Raw genomic sequence first — 16,950 nt, 5'->3', positions numbered from 1 at the left:
TTCTCACCCATCTCATTAACAGACACTAGGTACCGTACTACAATAGGAACAGAACTAATTGGATCACTCAAGGTCATCACAAACCACTCCGCATAAAGTATCCACCTTTATTCCATAGTGAGCGACACGTCGGCGTGAACTTTTGTGGGGCCGGATTCCAAAATTGTGCGGGACCAAAAAAACGCAATCTTTTATATAAAAATTTACGACGAGTTTTTTTGTGGGCCGCGGGGCCTTTTAAGGAAATTTTGTAATAATAAATATCCGTATAGGACCCCGCAAAATTTACGACGAGCTTTTCGTGGACCGCGGGGCCTTTTAAGGGGTCAGGCGGCCGAAAAGAGACGAATGTTTACGATTTTTTTTTGTAAAAGCGGAATCATATTTTTACAGAACTCGTTGCACTTACAGTAGATTGTTATATAAAAAATAAGCCCAGAATATTTCAGAAAGATCGGTACAGTAATTTTTTAGATATCTTGTTCACCGTTTTTAAAAAGGCTTCTTGGATGTCGTTGTATTTTCATTATAAACGTGAATATTTTTCTACAAAAAAATTAGTAAATGTTCTTTAAATATTGCTCTTTTAAGTGCAAAAAGTTCTGTCAAAATATATGCTTCCGCTTTTTAAAAAAAAATTGCTTCCTTTTGGTCTCCTGACTAGGTATATAAACGTAAAACCCCTTAAAGCGCGGGGCCGGTTTCTGGGGAAGGGAGGCAGGCTTCAGTGGTCCTGAATCGCCATTCGATTTTGCGCCAACTATATCTTACGCACTGTCTAATCAGTGTTATATACTGTAACCGCTATGAAACTCATCTACACGAAACAGGTAGGTATCTCCACGGCGACAAACGGACGACACAAAGAACCAGAAGACATCGACTATGGTACACAGAATAGACACAGAGCGAGCGTTTGGAGGATAGTCACTCACCCGATGGCTCAGGTTGTACGTTAGGATGAGGTTCCTGGCGAACGAGTTGGCGAAGGCCTGGTAAAAGTCCAGAACCTCCAGCAACCTGTCCCTCTTGATGGTGTGAAGGTCGCAGTAGGTCAGGGCTCGAACGTTGGCCGCGCTTTGCCCCACGGACGGGTTCGTCCAGAAGCTGTCCCCGAACACGTCGCCCTTGCCCAGGATCGCCACCACCTCGTCGTCCTGGATCACCTCCAGGCTACCGGTCACGATGAAGCACAGGGAGTCTATCGACTCGCCCGTGTGATACAGCAAATCGCCGGGAGCGCTGTGCGACATTGTGAAGTGCATCGCCAACGCGCGCAGGCAACCGTCCGAGGCCAACCTGGGGAACCAAATGGAATTTACCTCGGGAGAAGCTTCCTCTTGCGAAACAGCTCTAATAAGCTAGCTTTCATTTTGGGGAGTCTGAGCATTTACGTTATGGGTACTGATGCGAGAGGAGACCTTTGAAATTTAGGGGCTACAGTTTGAACACTGTGTTCTGGAATGGAAAGCTTCTTGCCTGAACGCTGGGTGTTCGTTGAAGACCTTCCTGTTCAGATGAACGCAGATGTCGGCCTTCATGTCCTTGGGGCAGTAGTTGAGCACTTTGTCGGTGTCCAGGCCTTTGGTCATCGCCCAGGTGCTAACGACGTAGTCCATGACCCTCTCGCTGAGCGCTTTCGGCACCTCGTGCAGCTTCATGAACTCCCTGACGTTGTTCAGCATGTCGTGGTACTTGGCGGTGGCTGAGGTCATTTGCTGGATGATGGTGGTGACGTGGCCGAAGATCGTGGCGTACAGTAGAGCTGTATAGGCACAGGATCGAATCCTTGATTACGTCCCATCACGCGTGGAGCGTAATGCTAGGCGTCTAAGCGCATCCTACCGGCGATGATCATCATGCAGATGGTGAAGATCTTCTCGTTATCAGTCTCAGCGGCGACGTTGCCGAAGCCGACGGAGGTCATGCAGGTCATGGTGAAGTACAGCGCGGTGACGTACATGGTCCTCCTCGACGGGCCCGCGATCAGCTCGGGCGCGGTGCTGGTGTTGGTCCACAGGTAACTGTACGGCGACTGGGTGACGTTCGCCAGCTTCCACAGCCAGGAGTACTGGACCCCGTTGTCGGCGTCCGACCTTCCTATCGAGTACCTTCAACGCAACGACAACCTCTTACTCGCGTAGAACGAATGGGGCACGCACAGCCACGAGATTCGGAGGATGAAGGGCGATCGCGGTGAAGGAAAAGCACCTGGCATGCTTTCTCTGCTCGCTAATCGCTAATTGTTAAGCGTCCCCACCGCTCTCTCTCTCTCTTCATGACTGCTATCCCCTTCGGGGCTATCTGTTAACTGGGTGCTTTCGCCAATTACCTGTCACGTCCACGGCGGTCTACTAACGCGAAGATACTTTGAAGCGACGAGTGGACTCGTCCTCCCCCAGTTAACAGGCTAGCCCTTCTTTTCCGTTCCTCTAGCAGACCACTCCTTGGATCCCCCGAGGTAAGGCTCTCCGGCCGGTGGCCGGTCGGGAAAGGGATCGCAGTCAAACACTCGAAGCATGGCTCCTTTGAGGACGAGGAGGTTTGCCAAGTTAAAATAATAGCGTTCGAGGGAAAAGGCACGGGGTCCGCGTTATTACGTTCCACCGAGCGTTCGACGAATGAACGCCCGCTGCCGGGACGGGACGAGTGGGGGCTTGAGCGTGTTCAGTCGGGGGATTCATCTTCTTCTCGCTCTCGGGGGAACTTTTTGTCCCTCTCAGAGCTAGCGTTAATTTCAAGCGGGTGCTTCATTCCTGCCGCGCCGCGTGGAAGAAGCGAAAATAATTAAGAAGCTCGGTGAAAGGACGAGGCGAGCCCGCGGGTGCAACGTCTCCCCGGGCGCTAGGGGACTCGCGGCTTCTCTCTAGATTATTTATCGGCCATCGTGCTGCGTTCGCTAGGTAACCGGAAGCTGTCTAAAGGCTGTAGCAGGCTCGTTCGTATCGGGGATCGTCGGAGCGCATTTTTAAACTTCATTCGATCCGCGGCACGCCTTTGGATTAGTTTCAATGGGCACGGGTGTGTTTGACCCGGTGTATCGATTAAATAAAAAGGGAGGTCCGAGAATCTTTCATCCCCGATGAGAAGGAGGGTGGAGAGCTGCTCATGCGGCACCGTGTGTTCCCATGTGTACGTGTCTGTGTGCGGATCTGTGCGCGGTCGGACGCGACGTTACGTTGGTAGATGTGATGACGTCGAGGGTAGCCGTCAATCCTGCCGCAGCTGTGTTACCTTTTCTCTGTGTGTGGGCAGGGTAAAATCACCTTAAAGTGACGTACCAGACACAGGCCAGCCAGTGAGCAACCAACATGTAGAAACAGAGGAGAAGAATGAGCATCGCGGCTCCATACTCCAGATACCGGTCTAGCTTGCGAACCACGCGGCCCAGGCGAAGCAGACGGACCACCTTCAGGGCGGAGAACAGGCTCCCTATGCCGTCCTCGTCGTGGTCGAACGCGTTGAACACGTCGTAGGGGAGGCAGCTGAGGAGGTCGATGATGAACCAGGACTTTAGGTAGTTCATCCTGATCACCTGCAATCAGAGGTCAACTCATCTGCTCGGCTGTCTGCTTGGATGACATCTCACTTAAAGAGGTAGATTACCCTCAAAATTTTCCCAAACTGATTTTTAGAATATTTGCATATTCCGCTAGCTACACCTTTTCTACGTATTTCATACGCAACCGGGCCCGGAAATTCCAAAAACTGAAGGATAACGATTCCTAAGTTTAAACGCGATTTCCCAGAAATCACGAAGAGAAACGAGCTGGAATTTCTCAGGAAATCTGCTTGTCACGACTTTAACTTTTCCAGAGCAGAAGAAACGTTCCTGTTTAGCTAGAACTTTTTTCTACTTCCAAGAAAATAAAAGTTTCTCATTTACAGAGAAATGTATGGAATAAAAGTTTCAGTTAATACACTGCATTTTGTAACGGTTTAGATAATAGTCGTAGAATCACAGGTGTTTCGTAATGAATTGAAAAGTTTAACAGTTTCATTCGACACCTGCCTGATAATTTGTTGCTGGTTCTTTACCTTCGGGTCGGACACCACTTCACCGCCAGGCCCGACGAAGGTCGTGTGAAAGTTGAGGACAATGTCGATGAAGAATATGACGTCGACGATGCTGTCGACGACCAGCAGGGAGACGTCCTCGCTGGTCTTGTTCTTGAAGGCGACGTTGTAGGGCACCATGATGGCCGTGTAAAAGGTCAAACACAAAATGATCCAATCCCAGATTGCCTTGAACGCGCAGTAATGTAACAAAATGTGCGGCGGTGTCTTTGGCGCCTCTTGCCTGTACTGCGGCATCACGTCGCCGCTTAAGGACATCATCTGAACAGGACATCGATCACGAACATTTACAACCCCGATTACTCCCATCGAAGCCACTGGCTGCCTTCCTTTAAATCTACCAACCGCCCAACGAATACCAACATCGCTGATAATCCAGCAATCTCTGGAATGCACAAACGCAAATCCCACGCTAGTTTCAGCTAAACGTGCCAAATATCTCGCGAACAAATTCGACGGGGCCTACATCCCGCTGGAATTCACGCGAAACGAATTTATCTGCCACGCACAGCCCCAGATTTAGAGCAACCAGCCTGTCCTCGACGAGAACACCCGTTAAACCTCAACGTACACGTTTCAGTCCCGTGGCAGTTCGGTTCACATTCAACTTTACTTGCTTCGGAATAAAAGCTTATCAAATGTGAACGAGGCCTTTAGGGTTTCAACCAGAGCGTTGGAGCGGAGCTCGGAGCTGTAGCGCGGAGCAGTGGAGCAACGGGGTTTTGCCCGGAGCAGGAGCGGAACCGGAGGATGGAAAATTTGTGCTGCTCCACTGCTCCATTTTTTATTATTTGAATTTTCTTTCATTTTATAAGAGCAGTCGAGTGAAATGTTTTTAATAAATACCAATTCTCAATTTTTCATTATTGAAACAATATTATATCGTAGGGCGGTGCAGCCCGGTGTTAAGGAGACATAGTACGTTTCTTCCCCGAAAATTAAGCATTATTTATGAATTTTTTCTACGTGAAAATGAAAAGCTAGAAAGATGGGATTTGTTGCAAATGACAGATCACTATTTGAAAGTATTAAAAGAATTTTTATTTTAAAAAAGCAGCTGGAGCGGAGCAGGAGCGAGTACTTTGATGTCGGGGCGGAGCAGAAGCGGAGCAAATAAAAAATTGGCCTGCTCCAATCCCCTGGTTTCAAGTCGAAATCAGAAACACGTTACCTAGGGATTATCAATGGCCTCCACTTGCGATTACTATTTCGGATTCACAGACTTCGAATCGCACACTGCCGTTATCCACGTTCGAAGCAGTGTGAAGGAACAGAAAACGCGTTGGCTACACCTGAAAGCGACAACCTGTCGAACTTACGTGAGCTAAGTGGGACTGTTTGCCGGTGGTGGGCACCACGGAATCCTTGAGGGCGGGCAGATGGGAGCTGAACTGCGAGACGAGAACGGATCTGGACCTGGTGACCGATCTGGCGAGCTTGGCGAACTTGGAGAGGCCACCCTTGGTGTCGTCCGCCTCGATCGGCTGCTTCAGGGCAGTGATGTCCCGGAAGGTGAGGAGGAACAGGACCACCAGGTCCCGTTCGTTCTTTATCGGCGCTATTTGGAGAAGCAGCCATAGTGGTGTTTCTGTGTGCATCAAGCGAAACGATCGGCTGTCATTCACCGCGGAACAATGGGCTTGGATCGATTCTAATCTATCGACCTAGCTATCACCGGCCGTCAACCTAATTCAGCCGTTCCCGGCCCTAACGGCTGGGGTCTTGGGCCGATCTCCCTGCAGAAAGATTCGCCGTCGAGATACTCTCCTGCAACAGAGGGCGACTCTTCCCGCTGGGCGTGCTATCACTCTGAGTGGCGTCGTCGCGTCGATGTTCTCCAAAAAGCACCCGGGAGTACCGCCCGAGCGTACGCGAAGTTAAGGGATCACATACCCTTGCCAGGTCGGAACATAGGGCCACCTTTATAATTTTTTGTTTCATATAAAGAAACGTCATATTTAAAAATCAAGATGTACACCTTGTTGCGTATAAATTAAGCTGGATCCTCTTCAAAAAGAAATTTGACATCTTGAGAAATGGTGCTAGCTTCTCCCAAGGTCTCTTCATAGTTACAGTATCTGCGGTATCAAAAATATCTCAGAGATTACTCGACCGATTTGAATAAACTTTTTCACGAATATTGTTTAAGACTATCATTTATTACTCGTCAGCGTCGATTTTGAAAGAATTTATTTTTCGAAAAATGGTAGCTACTCAAAGTCTTCGTCAAGTTTTCATCTTCTTTTGTTAATAAAACACAGAACCAGACACCGATGGAAAAATCGCCTGGACAAGTGGTCATTTTCCCACTCGCTCGATGATGCCCCAGAACTTCGCGCCACTCAGAGTGCTATTCTTCTCGCTATCATGCTACAGAAAAGCTGTTGCTCTCAGGCCATCAAGTAACACAAAGCAAACACAGCGTGGCAGGCACACAGCGGCTAGTAGAGGGCTAGCTGGATAGAAGCTGGACGCGGTACCAAGTCGAGGCCCTCGAAGGAACCTTTCCCACCGGCGAACTCATGCCACCATGCAAATGAGCAGTGTGTATATATGTGTGTGTGTCGATGTGCAGAGAGCAGGGCGACGATTTTCATCGATCGCCTTGAGTGTTCAGAGGTGGGATCATCCTCTGTCTGATAAAGTATCGAGCTGTGCTTAATCTAGGATGCGACTAGCTGGATATTTCAGTGCTGGGAGCGAGTTGAGTAGGGGGCCAAGTGGATGCAGAGAGAAGATCCAGGGGGGAACTATTTGCTAATGGCTCGTGCTCGTTCTATCGTGAGGTGAAGTCGGTTTCCACAGTTTCTAGGTGGCACGGTGAAAGGGGGAGGAGTCGGCTATGGGGGGTATTAGTCGTTCATCGCAACGCTAGGTATCATGGATGCTGTTTCAGAGATGCTGGTTTCGTTCGCTCCACAGTGGTCCTGGCAGGTTTCGGGGATAAATACGCTAATGAATTAAAAAGTGTGTAGAGTATCCACAGTGAGAGTGTACACGAATATGGTGCCCTGGTGGTTGAGTTTTCCAATGGGCGTGGGCTGTCGAGGACTTTTGCGAGGCGTTAGCTGCTCGCAAAAACGAGACCCGAGGAGCTCGCGAGCAATTTGCCGAGGAATTACCGCCGAACCGATCCAATTCCACGCCTACAAGTTATATCGATCTCAGCGGCGAGTAAAACTTGAGCCGCGGGGCAGCTGAGGCCGACGCTGGCTACCGTTCGCTCTGCCTCTCAATTGCGGGACCTTGTTAACGCAAAATGTCTCCCATGGCGCGGCCACCGAAAAGTCCTCGACACCCCCGCTCCGACGTTCTCACCCACGAAACATCGTCGACGGTCGTTCGACACAGGTTTTTCTCCCCGTTGCTTGGTCCGTGCTCGACAAGGTCGTTTAATTAAGCGTCGCCGAGCCACTCGGTTAGGCCACGAACCTACCAGCGTCGGGGGCAAGCGTGGGCAGGAGCAACGAACCGCCGAGGGTGAGAAGAAACAACGCCCAGTCATCCGACGGACGGACTCGAAACGATTCTCGACACGACGCGTCTCGTCACCCTCGCCCGGCTTGTCGTCCTTCGCTCAAGGGCTACTCGGACTTATCTGGCGATACTGATCGGGGCTAATTGAGGGTGGTCAGGGTTAATCGCGCCGTCTCGGACACGGGGGTTTGTAATCTTATACTGTACAGCTGTTTCTCCAGGGGAGTTTGTATTTTGTACCTTCTTTGGTTGGAGGTTTAACAGCAGGCCGTTTTGGGTATTTAAGGTTGATGAATTTGCGGGTGAAATTTGGATGCCTCAAGTTGCAATAGGAATGGAAATACAGATGTATCAAATTTTAGGATTATTTCGCTGCTTGATATTCAGATTGGGCGAAAATAACTAAATAGTCTCTTAGATTTTTGTGGTTAGTATGTTTCAGGGAGAAAAAAGTCAGCGATGGATATAGGGGCGGATTTGGGTGCAGGCTAAGTAGGCTGCTGCGTGGACGGCAAATTTTGGAGAGCGATCAATTTTGGACAGCGGCAAATTTTGGGGATCAGCAAATTTCGGAGGTGATTAATTTTGTGTCGCGGCAAATTTTGGAGGGCTGCGAATTTCGAGCGAAAGAAATTGGAAAAGGTTTGAACACAGATGCTTGAGACAACTTTGAGAACTTCTTTTTCATTTTGGAATTGTCTCGGCTCTTTCAAATTAAAACATTTGATGATATTTCGCGAAAAGGCCGGCAAATATTCAGATCCGCCCTTGGATAGATACTTTGACAGTGTTTCTTGGGAGGGAGGATCGTTTTCCAAAAATGGTCCCGCATGAATTTACACAAAGATAATGGGAAAGTGAATGCCACGGATGTTTGCATCGATTCCCATCTATGGAGGCTGTTTTGAATACCGTGGGAAAACATTCCACCCCCCGACGGGTAGACGCAACGTATATATCCGCGTCAGCGGAGAGGACAAAGATGCCAGGGAATAAAGAGCCGCGGTAATTTATTGTCTCCTGGGATTAGATCGCGCGCCGATGGATGTTTTTACAGGGAACGAGGACGTCCAATGATAAATGTCCTTCGATGAGGAACACTTTTATAAATTTCATCCCTCTTTCTGCTCCCATAATCCCCGCCGTCCCCGCCCCCTGCGCACCCCCCGCGTCCACTGGGTTCGCTTTAAACCCCGTCCCTTTACGCGTCTTTCTTTCATTCCCATTTCAGATCGTTCGTGGTTTAACTGGGAAACACTCGAGGCTCGATTACAAACCCCGAACGGGCGGGCACAATCTAAAGGACCGCGGACACCCTTCGACGCAAGCTGGCGAAGTTGGCCTACGGACATGTATATTAGGGTGGCCTTTATTTTTCAACATTCGATTTCTTTGCTCTCACCCCCTAGTATGTTTTCATTTCGTAAAAAAAATCCCTGTAAAAGTTTATTGCATTCGAGCAACAGGAAAGGGTGCTGACCAGGCCTTTCTAGAATTTAAAGAATTTCTCGAAAACGGTAAGCCCTATCGAAATTTGGTTCAAACAATATTAAAAGACCATTCAATTTTCTGCAATTACTGTCTATATAATTTTTTAGTGCCTCAAACCATTCTTTAGATAATTGCGTTTGAATACAGAGAGGTTCGCACTACGCGTGTGCCACCTGTGGGGCGGACTTCTCTATATTCAAACGCCATTATCTAAAAAATGGTTGGAAGCACGAGAAAATGATGTATACCGTAATTGTAGAAAATTCATTGCTCTTTTAATACTATTTGAACAAAATTACGATAGGGCTTCTCATTTTTGAGAAATTCATTAAATTCAAATCATTGATGAATTCTAAACTTCGAGTTAACTTTAAGGCTTTCCCGTTGTTCGGTTGCAATCAACTTTCACAGGGATTTTCTTTTTATGAAATGGAACCGTTATAGGGAAGTCTAAGGAATACGAAAAAAGAATTAAGCCGTATAAAGAAGGGCCACCCTAAATTGTATATACATACGTATACGTAGTTTCTTACTGAACTGTGTTAAAGTATCAGACAAAACTCGTGGTTACTCTGCTCGAACGTCCACGCGACGCTCGTCGAGTGCAATATCCTCGCTTCGATTAAGACGAACACACGGACAAAATACACACACTGTGATACTTGCGTACGTGCCCAGCGAACATCTTCTCTAGATACTGGACAGAAGTCGGGCAAACGGTAGAGGAAGAGAGAATGGCATTGCTCCCGATGCTCTCGACGATCTCACTGGGACTTGGGATCGACGCTCGATGTTGGGATCGCTCCGTGAGTAATGTGCGCGGGTAGAAAGAGACGAGGAGGAGGAGCCAGGTGGCGCAGGGAGGAAGAGATTAGGGTAAGCAGGGAACAGGCAGGAGTAGAATTGGAAATAGGCCGAAGTAGAACTGGGTTACGAGAAGATATGCATCACCTCGATAGAGGGTCTGTGAATTATTCTCGATACGCGCAGGGCGCGGTGGAATTTCGGGGAGGACCGAAAAGGGGGCGATTCTTCGAGCAATAATAGTTCAGAAACGAGGCCTAACATTTTTTCATATCTACAAGAATATTCAGTATTCCCTTTGCCACGACTCAAATAAATTATTCCAGCACTCGCATCCTTTACCAGCGCGGGATCTACACCCCTTTCCACTGAAAGAATAATTTATCATCCCTCTGGCACTTATTATACATCGTTTACCATTTCAACTCCCCAATTGTGAAGATCGAACTAAAGCAGTCGAGTGTACGAGTACTAGACGGATTCTCAGACAATTTCACCCCACATTCTTCGTTTCCCTTTGCACGAATAATCACCCCCCAGTCCAGCTACACACTCCACCCCCTCTCATAACGATATCGCAGGTTGAACGAGGAAAACGGCGAGCCGCAAGGAGACGATAAATCCGTTCCATTCCGCGAGAGACGTTCTTTCTTATCTCTCCCCGATTTTCCCTCGGAGCATAAATTCACCCAACGACCGATTTCGCAGGAAAAAAAACCCTGTCGGGAGGGGCGCGGCGAGATCGTGGAGAGTAGAAAACGCGGGTCTGTTCGCCGAGCTGGCAGAGGGGGAAACGAGACGTTTACCCGTTAATACGTGTGTCTGGTACTTAGTGTAGAGTCGGGGCAAATTAACTGAAATCAAGAGAAGTCGGGAGGTCGAACAGTATCCTCTCAATATGGCCGCCCCTTGGTCCAGGGACCGTTCGACGATCCTTGTACGTGTGTCGTCTCTTGTTCACGCTAAAGATGGGTGTATAACAATCGTATACAGTATCACCAATGTACATACGCATAAATATCTTAAGAATATATATACACGTTATATAGTATATGCATGTTTGTATGTATATATATATATATATATAGAAAGAGAGAGGGAGAGAGAATTATAAATTATTATCGTGTTTTGTATAGTTAGATTCGAGGGTGACTTACTGGTGGGTCTTTCGAGCACTCTTTTGCGAACCTGTGCTAGACATACCTCGTGGGGCACCTTAAAACAGAACGATCATTCATTATTGGGCTCGGACGGTCGCGCTCTTCATTGTGTAATTAGGACAAGGGCTCGCTTTCGTTCGGATCTCACCTAACTTTCCGTTCGCCGCGACGCTACCCTAATGCCTGCTGCTCCCTATCGATCGTTAACGAGCCGTGTACAGGGGGGGAGTCGGCGAAATCGTTAAGTGACGGACGGATCGACACTCCTCGGACGTTAATCGAGCATGCTCCGAACGTGAAATGATTCTGAACGAGCGAGAGAATAGGGGAGGAGAGACGCGATTCTCGTTAGACACTGCTCTTCGGCGTCGTGTTCGCACGGTTGCAGATTAGAGAAGAAAAAAAAAATACAAATAAGAGAAAGAAGAGACAGAATGGGCGAGCAGCGACGGCGGCGCGAGCGAAACTGATTCATGAACGGTGACGTCTTTGAATAGGGAGTACCGCATGAATGTGTACGGCAGAATGAACGGAGTAACGCTTCTCTGACACTGTTACTGACACACGAGGCGAGATCAGGCGACACCAACACGTGAGTTACACGGGACTCGAAGCCGAATACACGTATAGATCCGTAACAGACGAGTGCAGACAGTTTCGCTGGTCGACCAGCGAATCGAGCATGCACAATGATACATCATATCGTGCCTCCAGGCGTTCCCCGTCACAGTTGCTCGGCGAGGATCGACAACTAAAGTAGCTACAGCACTGATGTACCAATTACTCTCTGTGCACACTCGGGTAATGGGAGCATTTGCATTGTGCAGTTATGGTGAAACAGTTGGTCAAATTCTGGCTGCTCGTGCTCCCGACTTTGGGAATGAAAATATTACTCTTTCGGAGGCACCGATATAGTGAGCTTGGCTTATCTGAACTTAGTGATTTGGGATTTCTCTGCTTAGGGTAGTCTTGAGATTTTTCATCTTAGAATTTTTCTTCTTGATATAGTCTTAGGAATTTTCTTTTGCGGATAATGTAAGGATTTGTGTTCATAGGATAGTCTTAGAAATTTTCTTCGTAGGAGAATTTTAAAAATTTTTCTTATTAGGATTGTCCTGGGATTATTGATTTTAGAATTTTTGTTCTTAGGATAGACTTAGCAATTTTCTTTTTAAGATAATCATAGAATTTTTCTTTGTACGATAGTCTCAGATTTTTTTTCTAAAGATACTTTGATTAAAAATAGTTATGATTTTTCTTCTTAGGATAGTCTTAAAGTTTTTCTTCTTAGAATTTTTTTCTTAGGATAGTTTTAGGATTTTTCTCCTTCGCATGGTCTCGGGATTTTTCAACTTAGAATTTTTCCTCTGTTTAGCAATTTTCTTTTTAGGATAATCCTAGAATTTTTCTTTGTAGAATAGTGTAAGAAATTTTCTACTTAGGATAGTTTAGGAATTTCCTCCTTCGGATAGTCTTAAGATTTTTCACAGCAGCGTTGATTCGAGTGGAAGAAAATTAATGGATTAACTGATCAGTGATTAAGTATTTATTGTTAATTGCTCGTTAGTTTTTCTTTGTAAAATTGAAGTTGGAATGTTGGCCTTTTGAAGATTCTAAGGGAAATCGATGAGTAAAGAACTCTGGAAGGCCTAGATTTATAGTCGTCGATCCTAACCGAGAAAGAAGCCACGAACACCACATTTAAGCGTCTCCCATGCCGCGATACTATCGCCTACGGTACTTACTGTTCTTCTTGTACAGCAGGATCTCGAATTGATCGTGAATCTGGCCCTCGAGGCATTCCTCGATCCTGGCGATCGTCTCTTTGTCCGTCAACTCCCCGTACATGAATCCGCAGCGGCAGGACTTTTGCATAACCTGCCGACATATCAACAACTATGCTTAATTATTACTGCCGCCACATCGGTATCCGTACTAATCAAGCTACTTCTTAATCATTGGTGCAGAATGACGATGTTAAGGTGTAGCTGATTGGTGAAAGCTAAAAAAGAGGAGTCAGCGATTGAAAGGGGTAGAACGAGAAAAAAAAATTATGACAAAAATGCATAGTTTCCAGCGTCGCGATCGTTAACATCTAAGCCTAATATTTTTATGCATAAAACAATGATATTATAAAATCCGCGGTATCTAATAATGCCTATCCAGTCGATCGAGCTCCAACGCAGAGGGCGATTACATAAATCCAACGTAACCGTTCGATTTAATTGCGCGAAAAGCGGTAATGGAAAAGTGATTCGTCCATTCGCTGTTCTTCCATCGCGCCCAGCATTAACATTCGACCGGCAGTCGAGATCAGATCGAAATTGAAAATAACCGAGGGTAATGCGCAATTACATTAAACCGATTCCGTGGCTGTTCGAGTGGTGTAATTCTCGCGAAAGCAAAGCTCAGGGCCATCGGACGGTGGGAAAAAACCCGAGCCTCGAGGATTAAAAGGAAATCGCAAGAATACACAAGCTTTCCCTCTTCTTCTGCAAACGTTAAATTACATTCGCAAAAGCAGAATATGCCCCGAGAGTGGCGTAAACTTTCAACGAATCTCGCGATAATCCGAACGCATTATGGATCGAAAGCAAAAAAAAAAGGGGACCACGTTCGAGCGAGAAAGAAGCATTGGCGAGGGTGAGTCGAATGGTGGGATGGAGGACGGAAAATTAAGAGCAGGCTACACGAGCGAGATGAGATTTCAGGGATGCAACGATCGCAGAGAACTGGGGATTACCTCGGCACGATTATAGCCAGAGATTTTGCAAAAGCTTTCGTTGCAATAGACAATAGGGAAGTCGACGATCTGAGCGTTCGCCAGGAGAAAACTGCTGTCAGCTGTGAACAGAAAGAGAAAACAATAGCTGGTTAGTCAGTGGTGTGTACCGTGCGCTGCAATCGTGTGTTTGCTTCGTCAATTATATTCCGAGGATATACCAACAGCCTGTGGAAGAATTACTGTTCTACTTTCACTTTCCTCTACCCTTCTACTGTCTACTATAACTCAACCGGCCATTAAAGGGAGGTTCCGGTCTAAAAGTCGATTTTCTTTTTATTTCATTTTTCGAATGTTCAACATTTTATAAAATACCCGAAGTTATAGGCATTTGAGTAGCGGCAAATGCATGGGCAACAACCGGCCACTCGGCGCCCACGTAAAACTTTAAACGCGTTTTTCTCGAAACAGTGTTCTCAAAACGGTGGGACCTGTATTTTCAAAAGTTATTATCCGATTCGACTGAAACTTTTTTATTTTGTAGAATATATTTCTGGCTAGGGGGAATACCAGAAAAAATTCAAAAAATTGAAAATTTATATTTTTCAAAGCCGTTGAAAGGGTAACACATATAGGGAAAAAGTGATTTCAAACTTCAAGTGTCGTTATTTTCTAAAAAAAATGTTACGTTTGTAATTTTTTCTGGTTTCCTCCCTAGCCAGAAGTATATTCTTCAAAATAAAAAAAGTTTCAGTCGAATCGGATAATAACTTTTGGAGATATAGGTCCCACCGATTTGGATGATTTTTTTGACGCCTTGACTTTAACGACTCCCCAGTGACGTCTGCAATGATTAATTATAAAACAAAAAACATATTTCTATAATTTAAGACATCCTTAATACAATGCAAAAAGTCCCATTAAATTATATATAGTAGTTTTCCTTTAATTAATTCCTAAAGATCACCTATTTTTGGGGGGCTCTAGACCGGAACCTCCCCTTAAATTGTGACGGAAGCCAATTGCTTTTATTAGAGCAAGTAATTCGCTTGCACGCTAATAATAAGGATTCTCATCCTCCCGTTTCCGATGTCTCGAGGAAATCCCAGCCACTCCGTGACTCTAGCCCGACCAGGCTCCCTCATCCACTCGCGATTAGCACGCGTAGCGCATTAACGAGCTTTGTTCCCTTATTCGTTCCACGTAGAGAGGGGTCGAGGATTCGTCAAAGTTCCCACCGAGTCATCGTTTCCCTCCCGGTCGCCGTGGATCCTTGGCTTTCAGAGACGAGCGGCGCTGATTTCGTTGAAATTATTATCGCGAGCGTCACGGGCTTTCTTATCTCTTGCAATTCAAATCGATGGCCCGTCTTCCCTGGGAAATGCGGAGCAAAAAGTCCGATCCTTACAATTTCTGCTTGTCCGATCACTTTTCCCAGCCCTATTACAAAATCAGTGGCACACATCCCCTCCTTTACATCGCTCATTAATTTAGATAGCAGTCAGGTCTCAACCAGTGAAATGTGATAATGCAGTGTTTACCAGCCTTTTTTGAGTCGCGATCCCGTTTTATAATATCCAAGTAACCTGCGACCCCTCCCCCAAATAAGGTAAGGTAAATTTAATAAGGTAATGAAAACACTTTAAAATAGGTATTTCAGAATATAATTCTAACGTAATAAAATTAAAAAAAAAGAAAACGAAGACCGTGGCGACCTCCTAGAAAACACTTCGCGATCCACAGAGTGGAAATCACTGTGATAATGCTTCTCGCTTTAGTCGCGAGAAGATGAGGCAAGTGACTCGAAGCGAGTTCGCGCAAGCACGTATTTAATACCTTGGCCGCGCGTTGGATGGGCGAGGATTCCTGAAATCTGGAATCGCCTTCGCATGCATTTCCAGGTTTGCTGTTTATTAAGCCGAGCCTCCGAGCCGCTCTTTTCGCGGAGCTGTCCTTAATTAGAGGCGATATTTTTGCTCGATTTTCAGCCGCGCGATAATGACCGGCGAAAGAGCCGCGCGCCACTCCGAGGGCGCCCCTCGTTTCTCCTCGGCGAGCTTAGGAATCTTCGCATTCTACAGTCCCACTGTAGTACAAGCGCAGCGTGAAGCCGCATTAACGTGATTCACTGCGGTGTCGGTGGTGCTTTAGCGTTCCGCTGGATCGCTCTACTGCTTTTTATCGCGGCCATAAACCGCCGCGGAATAAAGCTGAAGTTAATAAACACGAGGAGGGGGGGGGAATGGTTGACGACTGGGCAGCCACAGTGAGCGGCGGGTAGGAGTGAGAATGGATGGTAATTGTCATCGATCAAAGCCCCGCGCATAACTCGTTACCTCCGTGACAAGATAACAGCGGGGCGCTATACTCGAAGGGGTGGAGCAGCGAAGAAGCGCGCGACCTTCGAGGTTACTCCCTGTGATTCCTCGACATTTGCCATTTCCGAGGGTCTCGCTCCGCGTCGGAACGATAACGATAATCGTGGGGCTGTACAGTGTACGCGAGCTTTCGAGTCGGCTCCGTGTGCGAGGCAACCAGACGAGCCAAGCCGCCCGCCATAGCTGCACGGCTGCACACGCTGCTCCTTCGATCCCGCGCCTCCTGACCCGGTCTCCTCCCTCGAAACGGGTCAAGGCCACGCACGGAGACCTTGCACAACTCCTATGCAACTATTAAATATTCGAATCCCAAGTTCGAATTCACTGGTATTCGAAAATTCGAATACTTACATTCATTATTCGAATATTCGAATACTTACATTCATTATTCGAAGCCCTGGAATGGAACCTCCACCAGTGAATGAATACACATAGTGAATCAACACCTGCCACGCTCTTTTCACGTTAAAATTTATACAGGACTTCTTTTTTATTCAACTAAGTTCTTTTTAAGTTCTTATTAAGTTCAAGGTAAGTCTTGTTGTTTTATATAATATAGTAATGTAGGAGAAAAATGAAACCTCGGGTGATGGGATTCGAACCCGCGACCTGCGGGTCCTCCGCATTACTAGGCAGGCGCGTTACCGATTCCCCCAACGTCGACTCCCCGAGGTCTCTATGTTCCGGACTCTATTTAACGAAGCGCCACCTGTGTGCCACGCGCGCCATAGGCCGTTCCCAAACTCCGAATACCCACAGTAAGTAATTACAATTATCGAAATCACATTTTACCCATTTCTGTCTGCGCTACTGCTGCAGTCGGCCAAGTTTCGCGGTCTGT

General features: G+C 46.8%; 1 protein-coding gene across 4 annotated transcripts in view; it reads right to left on the bottom strand.

Moving 5' to 3' along the window:
* Nucleotides 1–16,950, bottom strand: part of Eag (potassium voltage-gated channel protein ether a go-go) — an 89,794-nt gene that overhangs the window by 21,054 nt on the left and 51,790 nt on the right. For 2 of the 4 annotated variants that reach the window (XM_076813714.1, XM_076813716.1), the window contains exons 3-10: nt 13,753–13,853; nt 12,755–12,887; nt 5,397–5,665; nt 4,039–4,338; nt 3,267–3,535; nt 1,846–2,111; nt 1,480–1,765; nt 936–1,299 (exon numbers count right to left, since the gene is read on the bottom strand). In XM_076813714.1, coding sequence (XP_076669829.1) covers nt 936–1,299; nt 1,480–1,765; nt 1,846–2,111; nt 3,267–3,535; nt 4,039–4,338; nt 5,397–5,665; nt 12,755–12,887; nt 13,753–13,853 — 1,988 coding nt within the window. The remainder of the gene's footprint in view (nt 1–935; nt 1,300–1,479; nt 1,766–1,845; nt 2,112–3,266; nt 3,536–4,038; nt 4,339–5,396; nt 5,666–12,754; nt 12,888–13,752; nt 13,854–16,950) is intronic. The other 2 variants (XM_076813715.1, XM_076813717.1) reach the window with 1 other exon arrangement.

Source organism: Andrena cerasifolii, chromosome 6 (assembly GCF_050908995.1).
Source record: "Andrena cerasifolii isolate SP2316 chromosome 6, iyAndCera1_principal, whole genome shotgun sequence".
NCBI classification, from domain to species: Eukaryota; Metazoa; Arthropoda; class Insecta; order Hymenoptera; family Andrenidae; genus Andrena; species Andrena cerasifolii.
This window is presented reverse-complemented; position numbering and strand designations above follow the sequence as displayed.